This window comes from Mastacembelus armatus, chromosome 14, assembly GCF_900324485.2.
Source record: "Mastacembelus armatus chromosome 14, fMasArm1.2, whole genome shotgun sequence".
In the NCBI taxonomy this organism is placed as follows: domain Eukaryota; kingdom Metazoa; phylum Chordata; class Actinopteri; order Synbranchiformes; family Mastacembelidae; genus Mastacembelus; species Mastacembelus armatus.
This window is the reverse complement of record NC_046646.1, coordinates 4,142,685-4,156,623: the sequence shown is the minus strand read 5'-3', so window position 1 is coordinate 4,156,623 and position 13,939 is coordinate 4,142,685. Positions and strand designations below refer to the sequence as shown.

Here is a 13,939-nt window from a genome sequence, read left to right as displayed (position 1 = left end):
CATTCTGTTTACTGTTTTATTCCACCAAAGACAGTTTTCTCAGGAAAGAAATACCATTTTGGAATTATTGTAATGGTTGCAATGAGAAGGATTGGGAGTGAAGTTTTTTGCAGTTTTAAACTTAAATTTTCACTCTTTTTTTGGTATATTTTTGACAACTACTGTTCACTTTTTTTGCAACATCACCGTGCAATAGTAATGCAGGTGTTGTACTGTGGACCTTTGTGGCGAAGGGAGCGCTTAGCCAGAAGGTGAAGTGCTTAGTTTATCATTCAATCTGCCTTACAACCCTCTCACATATGTCCATGAAAGAATGCGACAGCCAAAATCAGCTTCCTTTGTAGGGTAGCTGCATGGACTCGGCCTTAAAAATAGGGTGCAGAGCTCTGACATCCAAAGGGAACTCGGAGTAGAACTGCAGTTGAGGAAACTGCTTAGGATGCCTTATGGACGTCTTCCACTGGGGGTTTTCAGGGCTTGGGAGACCCCACGGAAGACCCACGAGGTGCTGGAAATTGTTGATGGGGCAGAAAGACGTCTAGGCTGCCTTACTTAACCTAATGCAACTACAACCCAATCCCAGACAAGTGGTGAAAAATGGATGGGCTCAAAGTGCTACTATAGTAATTACATAATATTGTTTGAATTTTACAATAATAAGAGCAAAAGTACAAGTAAGACTAAAGTAAAGCACCTAGCTCAAGGAGTAATATCACTTTAACTTTTTCTGCGTTAGGCACTTTTAAGTTTGTATTAAATTTTGTGTTAATCATTCTTGTTTCCCTTCAGGCTGACTCTGCAGTTACCAAAGGATGTGGGTTTAATAGCAGTCGCTAGTCGACAAAGCAAGGGAAGAGGTTAGCGTTTCAGCACACCATAAACGTGCATACACATGTCTGAAGTGCTTTACATACTGAAGTTTCAATTGAGTTAATTTTTTTTATTCAACTTTTTTAACAGAATGCCAAAGATATTTGCTATTACTTACTGTCTGATTGTACTTTTCCTGTGTTTGCTACTATTGCAGGTCGGGGTGGGAATGTGTGGCTCAGCCCTCTGGGTTGTGCCATGTTCACTCTGAGTGTCCAGGTTGAGCTGAGCTCCAAGCTTGGACAGAGGATTTCCTTCCTCCAACATTTGGCTGCTCTGGCAGTGGTGGAAGCTGTTCGCACACTTCCTGGATACCAGGTACCAGCTGACACATTTCTTGAAGCAGCTTTCTCAACATTAAGATATTAGCAGACTGCATTAGCTTTCACTTTGTCTGTGATTTGTCTCATATACTATCTACCTGCACCCTAGCAATAGCGTATTTTATCACAAACTGACGGTCTATTAAAGGTCAATGCCTTGGGTATTAAATAAAAATGTATTATGTCAATGACTACTGTTATTTGAACACATTTCAACCTTTGTCAGGACATAGATCTGAGAGTGAAGTGGCCTAATGACATCTACTACAGTAACCTGATGAAGCTTGGGGGAGTACTTGTGACTTCAACTGTAATGGGATCAATATTTCATCTCCTCATAGGTAACAACCTCCCCTACAGTCAATCAGAGATTAGTTCTCTATTTTGGCTTATATGTTCACGTGAACTCTTCTCTCACGTCACTGAACCGACACACCAGTTCTGGACTGATTATGGTCTTCGCTTATGATTTTTTGAAAATGAAAATATGGTGGCTTGAAAGTTGAAGTTGGCCTTGAAATGGCAATTTTCCTATGGAAACTTATGGAAATTTTCCTATGGAACTGTTTAGAAATTGGGGAAAAGGCTACAATTGGTAAATTGTTGACCCAGTATTAAGGTGTTCACCTTTAAAACCTTTTAAAGGTATGTGTCAGCTTTTGAAATTCTTAGTTACTGATTAATTTTAAATTAAATGTGTCGTTTAGAGCTCAAAAGTGAAAATGGGAAAGTATGAAGCATCATTCCAATTTAAAAATGGTGAAAGGAATCTATGTATGAAGGTTCATCATGAGGTGGGACTAAAAGATCTCGAGTATTGGAGTAAAGGATTTTGTGAACTATCAAGGAAAATTTGATAGTAATATACTTAATGAGAGAAGTGGTATGACACTGTTAACATGCAGAGTGTGGGACCATTATTTTATGGTGCAGGGCAAAATATGTTAAAACTTAAGCTGGCAAGTGCATCTGCAAAATTATGTACGAAGTCTTTTGAGAGCAGAAAGTACTTTGTCAAAACATAATTACAATGTCATCTTATCATATTTGCAGCTTGTAGAAACAAGGCTTTATTACTGTAACACTAATATTGATGATGTGAGAATATGATAGTGAAGACAGGCTTAGGCTTAAGGTTAACTGTAAATTACCAATTACACTTTGTACTTTGCAACAACTTTATAATAATTAATTGTGGGACACGTAATTAGTCAACTATGGTGAGGACACAGTGATGACACAGTAATCTGCAAATGTTATCCAGCACGCATCAATGAGAATCACTGCATTGTTGTTGACTCATGAAAAACTGTTTTACTTCTTGATATGATATGATATGTTCTACAGGTTGTGGGTTCAATGTGACAAATAGCAACCCAACAGTATGCATCAATGACCTGATTCAGCAGTACAACATACAGCATAACTGTAGTCTGAAGCCACTTAGTTGTGCCCAACTCATTGCTCGGACTGTCAGCTGCCTGGAGGTCCTCATCAGCAGCTTCCAAACAGGAGGCCCAGACACAGTCCTGCCCATCTACTACAAGAGATGGCTTCACAGGTGAGCTTTGCCTAATGACATCTGCAGTAGAATCAGAAGCTTGTCTCAACTGTACTGTACAACAGATTTCTTGTTGCAACTGACAACACTAAGGATACCTCCATTCAGGAGTGTCTCTCCCATTACAGATTATATACTTATATACTAGTTATAATACCTAAGCTCCAGGATATCTGGTAATAGCAAGAACCCATGTGATACTAGATCTCCCTTTTTCCATTCCAATGTTAAATCTGTATATCTCTCTCCATAAATGTCCTTAAAACAAGTTTTATATAAGCTAGGGCCATTCCCAGCTTGGGCAAGAGGTGGGGTATACCTAGGACAGATCTCCAGTTTATCACAGAGTTGGCAAAGAGACAAGGCAATCACACCTTTGGGCAATTTAGAGCCGCCACTTAACCAGCATGTGTTTGGACTATGAGAAGAAGCCAGAGAACACAGAGAAAATCCACATAGACACCATAGACACAAGGAGAGCATGCAAACTCCACAATATAAAGGCCCCAGAACCACTGTGACACCATGCCACCTTCCATATAACTATTCTGTGTTTACCATAACATTGACTAAGTAGCTGTTACCACTTAAAATTCTTCCAATAAGATCCCTCTCTCTATATATATAGTTTTATGCAGCACAATTCATTCCTTAAAACTGTAAGATGGATGGATGGATGGACTGCCCAGCACATTGCAGCATCCATCCATCCATCCATTCATCCATCCATTTATCTATTTACTTCCGCTCATCTGGGCCAGGTCGCGGGGGCAGAAGCCTAAGCCAGACTTTTCCCTGGTCACTTCCTCCAGCTCTTCTGGGGGGAAACTGAGGTGTTTGTAGGCCAGCCGAGAGACAAAGTCCCTCCAGCATGTCCTGGGTCTTCATAGGGAGGCGCCCAGGAGGCATCCAGAACAGATGCCCGAGCCACTTCAGCTGGTTCCTCTCGATGTGGAGGAGCAGTGGCTCTACTCCAAGCTCCTCCCAGGTGACCGAGCTCCTCACCCTATCTCTAAGGGAGCGCCCAACCACCCTGCTAGGGAAGCTCATTTCATAGGTGAGAGTAGGAATATAAATTGACCAGTAAGCTTGATGGAGCCAGCAGGACAAAATCATCTGCAAAAAGCAGAGATGAAATCCTGTTGTCCCCAAACTGGACTCCATCTGCCCCTTAGCTGCACCTACAAATTCTGTCCGTAGAAATAATGAACAGAACCAGTGACAAAAAGCAGCCCTGCTGGAGTCCGACATGCACAAGGAACATGACAGCCCAACAACATCCAGAGACTTGAGATACTCGGGGTGGATCTAGTCCATCCCCGGTGCCTTGTCACCAAGAAGCTGCCTCTATGACTTCAGCTTGGTTGATGGGCGGATCAGCCTCTGACTCCTCAGTTTCTGCTTCCTCTATGGAAGACACGTCGGCAGGGTTGAGGATATCCTGAAAATATTCCTTCCACAGTCCGACAATGTCTCCAGTCAAGGTCAGCAGCTTCCCACATCCACTGTAAACAGTGTTGGCAGGCTCCCCACCTTCGACCACTGTCCAATCCACAATGCATCGGCCCCTTATGGATCCTCCTGCGGGTGGTGGGCCCACAGAAGGGTGGCCCCATGTCGTCATTTTGGGCTTTGCCCAGCTGGGCCCAATGGGGGGGACCCAGCCATCAGGCACCTTTGAGTCCCAACCCTGAGCCCCAGCTTTGCCGTACTGGGCAATGTCACAGTCCTTGTTTTCTTCTTCTTCAAAAGGGACCTTTGAACCGCTCTTAGTCTGGCCCGTCACTTAGGACCTGTTTGCCTTGGGAGACCCTGTTAGGGGCATATAGCCCCTGACAACATAGATCATTTGGACACTCAAACCCCTCCTACATGATAAGGTGGCGGCTCAGGGAGGGGCAGATTGCAGCATTTAAAAATAAACATGACTAGCAGTATGTTAAAAAGTGTATTATTGTCAATGAAAGTAGTAGTTAATGAAGGTGTCTCTTGGATATTTTTTATGTGAAACACTGCCTTTTTCCTGCTTATGGCTTTGCCACTAAATTGTGATAGGATTGAGTCAGACATTGCTGTCTCTGGTTGTATGTGTCTGGCTCTTCCCATTCTGCTGAATACACATTAAGGTTAGAATACTCAACAATAATTCTGCAGGACAGAATTACTTGATGATATTGCATGATGGATGAAAATTTAAACATCAAAAAGATAGAATATCAGAATCAGCTGGCCAAGTTTGCACACAAACAAGGAATGTGATTCCACTTCACTAAGCTCTCTATGTAAGAATTAAAAAAGTAGGAAAATAAATAAAAATAAAAAAGGCTAAAAAATATTTTTATATACAATATATGCAGTTGTGAACTAGTGCAATAGGAGTGGAAGGATTTAACTACAACTGTAAGTATGGCTTCGACATTGGTGTGACACCTTCTATGAGGGAGGAAGAGATATATATGCAAATATGCATACAGTATTATTATTAAGAGTTATGGGTTATGACAGACTTGATATAAGCTGAGAAGCCAATACCCCTTTGAATTGCAGTTTTCTAAACCCAAGCAGAACTGTGACAATTACTCTGTGCTCTGACCTCAGTGGAACCCGGGTGCGTCTGTGGAGTGAGGATGGACTGGAGGCTGAGGTGGTGGGTCTGGACCATAATGGCTTTCTTCAAGTACACAGCCAAGAGGATGGGGTGGTGTCAGTGGAGCCTAATGGAAATTCCTTTGACATGCTGAAGAACCTGGTGGTCCACAAGCAACGTTAGAATGACATTTAAAGTACATAATCATTATCTCTTTCAACAGATTGAAGACACTTATTTAGTCTGACAGAGCGCTTTAAATATGTATAGAAATGTATCAAGGTTTTCTAATTAATGAATAACAAAATATTGTACTGGTTTAAAATGGGGCCATTGGTTAGTTTCTTATCTTAAACTGACATGTTTGAATTGGTTGGGGTAATTTTTTGGAAGACATAGTGATGACAACTGGGTTTAAAGGCAGCTACATAAAGTAACATCAGCGTTTGGTTACTAGCACATAATAGTTTATGTCCTACTGGCTTAGGACCAATTTGTACTGCTTTCTGGAAACAAAGTCTTCTACTCCTTATAACTGTTTTATGTTGAAACACTGTTGCTAATTTCAGCAAAATAAAAAAATTCCACAGAAATATATATTAATTTCTTTAAAGTAACAGGCCTGATCCTAACTATCAATGAAAAATTGTTTCTGAACCAGAAATGTAATAAAATTTTTAAATTATCACTTTAACTTGAGGAATCAGTTTAGTGACAAATCAACTACAGACCGTCGTATTGAATGAATAAATGTAATAGTGTTCCAGCTGTGATCACTATCCTTATGACAGTCATTTGCTTTCATACACACAGGCATTTGTTTTCATTCCACTTACCCAAACCTTAACCTACTTGCCTAATCCTAACTTGTGTCCTAACCTTAACCTAACACTTGTTTTCCAAAGGTAGGAGCAAGTTTGGTTATTGGCTAATCATCAATAATTATTAACGATAATTATTAAAACCAGGTTACTTACGGGGCCAGGGATCAATAACCAGGCGCTGTTAAGTTGTCGGCTGTGTAACACAAGTCACTACATTGACCCTCGGAAAAAGCCCCCTCATTTCTGTGGGGGCAATAGCCTACTAAGCAGGGATGCCCAGACTTCCTTTTCCCTGGACACTTCCTCCAGGCATTCCCAGGCCAGCCGAGAGATATAGTCCCTCCAGCGTGTCCGGGGGCTTCCCTTGGGCCTCCTCCAGGTGGGATATGCCCAGAACACCACCCCAGGGAGGCTCTACACCAGGTCTACACCAAGCTCCTCCCGGATGACTGAGCTCCTCAATCTATCTCTAAGGAACCACCTGGCCACCCTGCAAAGCAAGCTCATTTCAGCCGCTCAGCTGTATGTAATGTTATGTAATGTGTTTGTTGACTATTATTGACTATATTATGCCCTTGCCCAGCGCTAGACTCTCTTCTGTGCTGTGTGAGAAATGCAGACAAGGAAATTGGGTTTCTTTGGCTACAACATACTTTATTGGTTAAATGCACAACACTGGAAGCAGTGTTCTGGAATGGTAACTGGTGATATTCACGTGTGTGTGTCTGTGGTTGGGAAAGCCAATGTGTTTGGAGGTGACTGTGATGGTACCTGTTCAAAAAAACAGCTTACCTCGGTAAAGAGTTATTGTCAGATATATGTTTCATATATCATTAGCGATTATTCTAAAGAAATTAGATTGTATTGTGATTTGGCGCTATTTAAATAAAATAAATTAACATTGAAATTACTTTGAGTGTAATACAGTTAATCAGGTCTTCTGGTTGGCTGAACATGAGCAATCTGCTGTGCTCTGTACATTTTATTTTAATAACTTTTGAAACGGGAGAAAGGGCTGTTTGTAAAGACATTTACAGAAAAGTATAAGTCTTTTTGTGACACATAATATTTAGTGTATCTTTATGACATTAGAATCATCCAGATTTAAGGATTGATTTAAGGATTATAATTTTTTAGAAAATAAGCTTATTTTATTGTAGAATAGCTTTTGTGTTATTTGTTACATTACTAATACACAAATTCCAATTCCCATATAGTAACTCAATATTAAAGCTTCGAGTTTCATACATTATTGCACCAGATTTTTTGTTAGGTTATGCAATAAATATACATTCATAGAAAAAAAAGCCCTGTCTGATATTTTTGCCTGTTACATAAAATATTTTTTTACATACCTGTATTATGATTTATACAGAACAGATAACAGAACAGAAACAAGCCAAAGAGAAAGACTTAAGACACACACACCTTTACAAAAATAATAGCAATGATCAATAAAATACATTTAAAAAAATAATAAACAATTATTATAATAAGCATACATAAAATTAAAAAAAGGAAAAATTAATCTGGTAGAGTCCACTCATTACAACAGTCCATCATTCTTGACAAGTTTATTCTTAGAAAAGATACTTAATCCTTTCCAAGTCAAAATAAAAGGTCCCCATTTAGCAATTAGGAGACAGCACCAGGTGTCTCTTTTTTCATGAAAGGGCAATACATCATTCAACTTCCAGAAGAAACACACCAGATACCTTAACTTGTTCGAAATTACAAAATCTGGTGTGTAAATGTTTAAACTTTTGGAATCAATAATTAATAATCTGGCCTATCATCAACACTCTTCCAAAAACATAAAGCCTGTGGACACTTCCACATGCAATGAAACAGAGCCCCATTCTATTTTGCATTTAATACACATATCTGGAATATTTGAATTAAAGTAATGTAATTTAGATGGGGTGATGAATTGTTTGGTAAACCAAGCTGTTGGTTGGTAACACTACCAGTTTGGAGTTAGCATTGATTGATTGAGTCTGAGTGCAAACCTTTGACCATTCCTCTGATACATTCAGATTCATACAGATACCTTGCTCTGCCACAAGAGCCCCTTGAGGATTCTTGGCCTTACTACAAATAAGTTATATAATAGGACACTTGTCCCTTGGCATCTAAATGCTTTAAGACTGTATCTTCCATCCTGGACAATATCAATTCGTTATGCTACCTAAATAAAATAAATCTCCTAATCTGAAGATACGTCTTAAAATTATTCAAAGCAATATCGTATTTAAGTCTGAGCTCTTCAAATAACACAAGTGAAATTGCCTATAGTTAGCAACAATACGCCTTAGTGGTATATAGATTTTAGATTTAAAATAGATTTTAAATCATGGATCTGCCCTGGCTGGCGATATAACTGACTGGTGAGAACTGAGAAAGTGGTTGTTTTCCTTCCAAATACTCCTGAGCTTTGTAACAAACCATTATTGTATTTTTGGTTTGTTTAGTTAATTTTTTCCTGTCATTTGAGTATATATACTATATACAATATATACATATATAATTTATAGGAAAGGTAAATAGACTGGGACTCGAATATGACCCAGGCTGGAGGATGATCTGTAATAAAATAGAACATCCCTGCTCTAATCTGTGCTGCCCAAAAATACCATAATACCTTCAAAATACCATAGTGCCTTCAACCCACCTCTGTCAAATGGTATGTATAGTAGAGAAAGTCTAAGTCTCAGTCATTTATTGTTCACAGTAAAATTAACAAAAGATGTTCTAAGCTCTTTAAAGAAAGACGGAATTAACTGGAAGATACAGAAATTTAGGCAGAATTGACATCTTCAACATGCTTAGGTGTCCAATCATAGAAAAAGGGACCTTATTACACCTATCTTCTGCATGACCACCTCTGTTAAAAGGGTATAATGGGCTGGGATAACCTCTTTAATAGCTGGAGTGATCTCGTGGAGAATGCTGGTATTGACAACACCTTCACTTCTTGGCTGAGGGAATGTTTGGGTAATGGAGCAGTCTGGTTCAGTCCATACTCATCTCAATGGCTGTGATCACTGCTATTTTAGTTACCTGTTGTTGCTGTTGCATTCATGTATTAGAGGCCTTTGTCAACACCTTATTGATACAGCAATAACAAACAAATGTATCAGTCCATTTCACAGGACGACCAGGACCCTGAAACTCCTCCGGAGCCAATGAAAGAAAACATGATAGTGACCTTCACCAATTATGATAGATTTGTCTTAACGTCTGGACTGTAAGGCACAATGTCTCCAACACTGAAAATTCTTAAAGAAAGTGATGTTGTGATGATGAATGTTTGTCCATAAAGACAAAGTTATGACATTTATTTTTGTTATATTTCAGTATGTTAATCGTCATAGATTTGTGATTGTGATCTTTGTTTAATCATAGTATTTATGATTTATGATTTTACTGTGTTTTCCCATAATAGTAGTAATTTCTGAACTTACTGTGTGTGTTTTACTAGAATAATTATCATTAATGATCTGCTAAACATGTTCATATAGTAGTTATCCTAAGCATAAACAGGAGGGATGTTCGGGAAAATTAAAATGTTACCCTCAAGTGACCTAATCCAGCTTACTTTAGTGTGAGTCTTGAGTAGGACCCGTTATTTTTCCCTCTTTAAGGTCAGTCTGTTCTCTGATGAGATACTTAGTATTGAAACCCAGATGCTTTGCAGTCTTGTGGGAAACTGCCTCCTCTTTCTTTGTCTTATCACATGACTTTGTTTGTATCATAGTATTAAAATGATGTGCTGCCCAGCTAACAGCTAGGGATCCTCAAGCTGTACGAAGGTGCTGTGTGACTGTTACTCCCTGCAAGTAAAACTTCTATATACAGTGGGTACGGAAAGTATTCAGACCCCTTTACATTTTTCACTCTTTGTGTCATTGCAGCCATTTGCCAAAATCAAAAAAGTTCATTTTATTTCTCATTAATGTACACTCAGCACCCCATCTTGACAGAAAAAAACAGAAATGTATAAATGTTTGCAAATTTATTAAAAAAGAAAAACTGAAATATCACATGGTCATAAGTATTAAGACCCTGTGCTCAGTATTGAGTCGAAGCACCCTTTTGAACTAGTACAGCCATGAGTCTTCTTGGGAATGATGCAACAAGTTTTTCACACCTGGATTTGGGGATCCTCCGCCATTCTTCCGCGCAGATCCTCTCCAGTTCTGTCAGGTTGGACGGTGAACGTTGGTGGACAGCCATTTTCAGGTCTCTCCAGAGATGCTCAATTGGGTTTAGGTCTGGGCTCTGGCTGGGCCAGTCAAGAACGGTCACAGAGTTGTTCCGAAGCCACTCCTTTGTTATTTTAGCTGTGTGCTTAGGGTCATTGTCCTGTTGAAAGGTGAACCTTCGGCCCAGTCTGAGGTCCTGAGCACTCTGGAAGAGGTTTTCTTCCAGGATATCTCTGTACTTGGCCGCATTCATCTTTCCTTCAATTGCAACCAGTTGTCCTGTCCCTGCAGCTGAAAAACACCCCCACAACATGATGTTCCCACCACCATGTTTCACTGTAGGGATTATATTGGGCAGGTGATGAGCAGTGCCTGGTTTTCTCCACACATACCGCTTACAATTAACGCCAAAAAGTTCAATCTTGGTCTCATCAGACCAGAGAATCTTATTTCTCATGGTCTGGGAGTCCTTCATGTGTTTATTGGCAAACTCTATGCCAGCTTTCATGTGTCTTGCACTGAGGAGAGGCTTCCGTTGCGCCACTCTGCCATAAAGCCCCGACTGGTGGAGGGCTGCAGTGATAGTTGACTTTGTGGAACTTTCTCCCATCTCCCTACTGCATCTCTGGAGCTCAGCCACAGTGATCTTTGGGTTCTTCTTTACCTGTCTCACCAAGACTCTTCTCCCACGATTGCTCAGTTTGGCTGGACGGCCAGGTCTAGGAAGAGTTCTGGTCGTCCCAAACTTTTTCCATTTGAGGATTATGGAGGCCACTGTGCTCTTAGGAACCTTGAGTGCTGCAGAAATTCTTTTGTAACCTTGGCCAGATCTGTGCCTTGCCACAGTTCTGTCTCTGAACTCCTTGGGCAGTTCCTTCGACCTCATGATTCTCATTTGCTCTGACATGCACTGTGAGCTGTAAGGTCTTATATAGACAGGTGTGTGCCTTTCCTAATCAGGTCCAATCAGTTTAATTAAACACAGCTGGACTTTGTTTGTTTGTCACTGCAAAGGGTCTGAATACTTATGACCATGTGATATTTCAGTTTTTCTTTTTTAATAAATTTGCAAACATTTCTACATTTCTGTTTTTTTCTGTCAAGATGGGGTGCTGAGTGTACATTAATGAGAAATAAAATGAACTTTTTTGATTTTGGCAAATGGCTGCAATGACATAAAGAGTGAAAAATTTAAAGGGGTCTGAATACTTTCTGTACCCACTGTAATCTGACCAAAGTTCTCTCCTCTGAATCTATTTGTTAAAAGAATTTACCTAACAACTATGTTGGATGGGAGATGTGAGTGCATCTCTAATAAGTTCGACCACAAACATTATCCCATCAAGATCCAATCAACTCCTAGCGTTTAATTAACTCACGATGGTTCAGTGTTTGGAGAATATTCTTTCAGCCATTTTGTCCTGTGCTACAGAAACTCTTAACTCTTTTTGCCTTAGGGGCTGTTTTTAGGGCTAAGATGTTTCGTGAATCATTTTTTTCTTTACTAAGATTTAGTCCTAAATTTAAGGAGAAATTCTAAGAATTCTAATTCTAACTCTAATTCTAAGAATTTTCTTAGAATTCCGTCACTAGGAGCAACTTTTAGGCTTAGGAAGCTTTGTGAATACAGGCCCTGGATTCTGAAGCAGATTCACACTGTTGATGGCCAGCAGCAGTTTACAAATATACAGCCAACCAGCTGTAGGAAGTCTCCTTCTTACACAGCCTTCTCCTTTGCTCCAGCACCATCTGCACAGGCTGGTTATAGTCATATTATCCTTGGTGGCATGAAGGTAAGGATATGGACAAGCCTCAGACATGCTGGTAAAATGTGGGTTTGCATGGCTGGAACATCACAGTAGATCTCATCAGGGCACCTATGGTGAGCTGTCAGCATGCCTCATGAAGAACACAATAATACAATAATTAAAACTGAAATTCTGCTCAAACATTCATGAGCCAGGATCAGGAGCATAATGTTCAGAGAAGTATTCCTGCAGCTGCTGCTACAGTTGCTCTTGAATCATCTGTAAGGCCTCATTTATGTTAGACTGCTTGTTTCCTATAGATCTCTCTGAACTAACTTTAACAGTTGCTTCATTTTCATTAACATGCCTTTTAGACCCCATCCCAACTAGACTGCTCAAAGATGTGTTGTGCCTTGCGAAGATCCAGTCATCCAGGTGAAATTGTCATTTTATCCAGAAGCTGGGTCATGACAACTGGACTTCTTGTTGAGTCAAAATGTTTCCCTTGTGTGTCCGAGGATTTTTAGGAAGCATCACATACAGGTTCCATGCATCCATCCATTTTCTATACTGGCTTTTCTCCTGAATCAGGGTCATGGGGATCTGCTGGAGCCTATCCCAGCTCTCTCTCGGAGGCAGGGGTACACCCTGGACAGACCACCAGTCCATCGCAGGTCCACATAGAGACACACAAAGACAGACAACCTCACACACTCACACTCACTCCTACGGGCAATTTAGAGTCACCAATCAACCTAACATGCATGTTTTTGGTCTGTGGGAGGAAACCGGACTACCCGGAGTAAACCCACGCAAGCACAGGGAGAACATGCAAACTCCACACAGAAAGGCCGGGTTGCGAACCCACGACCTTCTTGCTGTGAGGCAACAACATACAGGTTCACTTCTGTAATGGAAAATAAGTTTCAATGATTGATTATTGTTACTGATTATGATTTTTATTGTTTCTTACTGTATTCTTGGTTTTTCAGGTTTCACAGGTTTTCATTTACAGGTTGATTCAGAGTTCACCAAGAGCTCATGTGTTTTTCATAATCACATCTGATGTTTATGTTCTTCATGACCTAGTATAGTCTGACACTAAGGGACACAGTGTTCTCAAGGATGTTGGTGAGGACTATCTGGAAGAAAGGTTCCTTAGGACACTAGGTGTGAGGAAGGGACAAGTATAAAAGAGCACGCCCAGGATGGAGGGTTAACTGTCGAATGAGAATATAGAGTTTTAGAATATAGCCTTATTAGGGAATCACTTTGTAGAACAATAGGGAAGTACAGACTTAATTATCTGATTATGTGAATGATTATTTCCATTTACTTTGCATGTCTGTGTAAGTACAGGCCTCAGCCTACTACAGTGGTTCTCAAACTTTTCCTGCCATTCCCCACTGCTGGATCTAAGTGCTGCTTTTGACACAGTGGACCATGTGATCCTGTTACAAAGGTTAGAGGACTGGATAGGCATCTCTGGTACTGCCCTTAAATGGTTTAAGTCCTATCTTGAAGATTTCATTGAAGTTGGTAACTGTGTCTCAGACCAAATGGTGTTGACATGTGGGGTCCCCCAAAGGTCCATCTTGGGACCCCTTTTGTTCAATGTTTACATGTTTCCTTTAGGCCAGTTAATACGCAGCAATAATGTGTCCTACCATAACTATGCAGATGACACTCAGATTTACATTTGAATGAGTGAATATGGACCAGTCGACTCACTGTGCAGCTGTATTGAACAGATCACTCTGTGGATGCAAAACAACTCTCTCCAAATAAACAGTGACAAGACTGAAATAATCATCTTTGGGC

General features: G+C 40.2%; 1 protein-coding gene across 1 annotated transcript in view; it reads left to right on the top strand.

The window, feature by feature from the left end:
- Positions 1 to 5,930, top strand: part of hlcs (holocarboxylase synthetase (biotin-(proprionyl-CoA-carboxylase (ATP-hydrolysing)) ligase)) — a 34,649-nt gene extending 28,719 nt beyond the window's left edge. Inside the window, exons 7-11 of the mRNA XM_026327651.2 lie at positions 790 to 857; positions 1,028 to 1,188; positions 1,420 to 1,534; positions 2,541 to 2,754; positions 5,353 to 5,930. Coding sequence (XP_026183436.1) covers positions 790 to 857; positions 1,028 to 1,188; positions 1,420 to 1,534; positions 2,541 to 2,754; positions 5,353 to 5,524 — 730 coding nt within the window. The 3' untranslated portion in view covers positions 5,525 to 5,930. The remainder of the gene's footprint in view (positions 1 to 789; positions 858 to 1,027; positions 1,189 to 1,419; positions 1,535 to 2,540; positions 2,755 to 5,352) is intronic.
- The last annotated feature ends 8,009 nt before the right edge of the window (positions 5,931 to 13,939 follow it).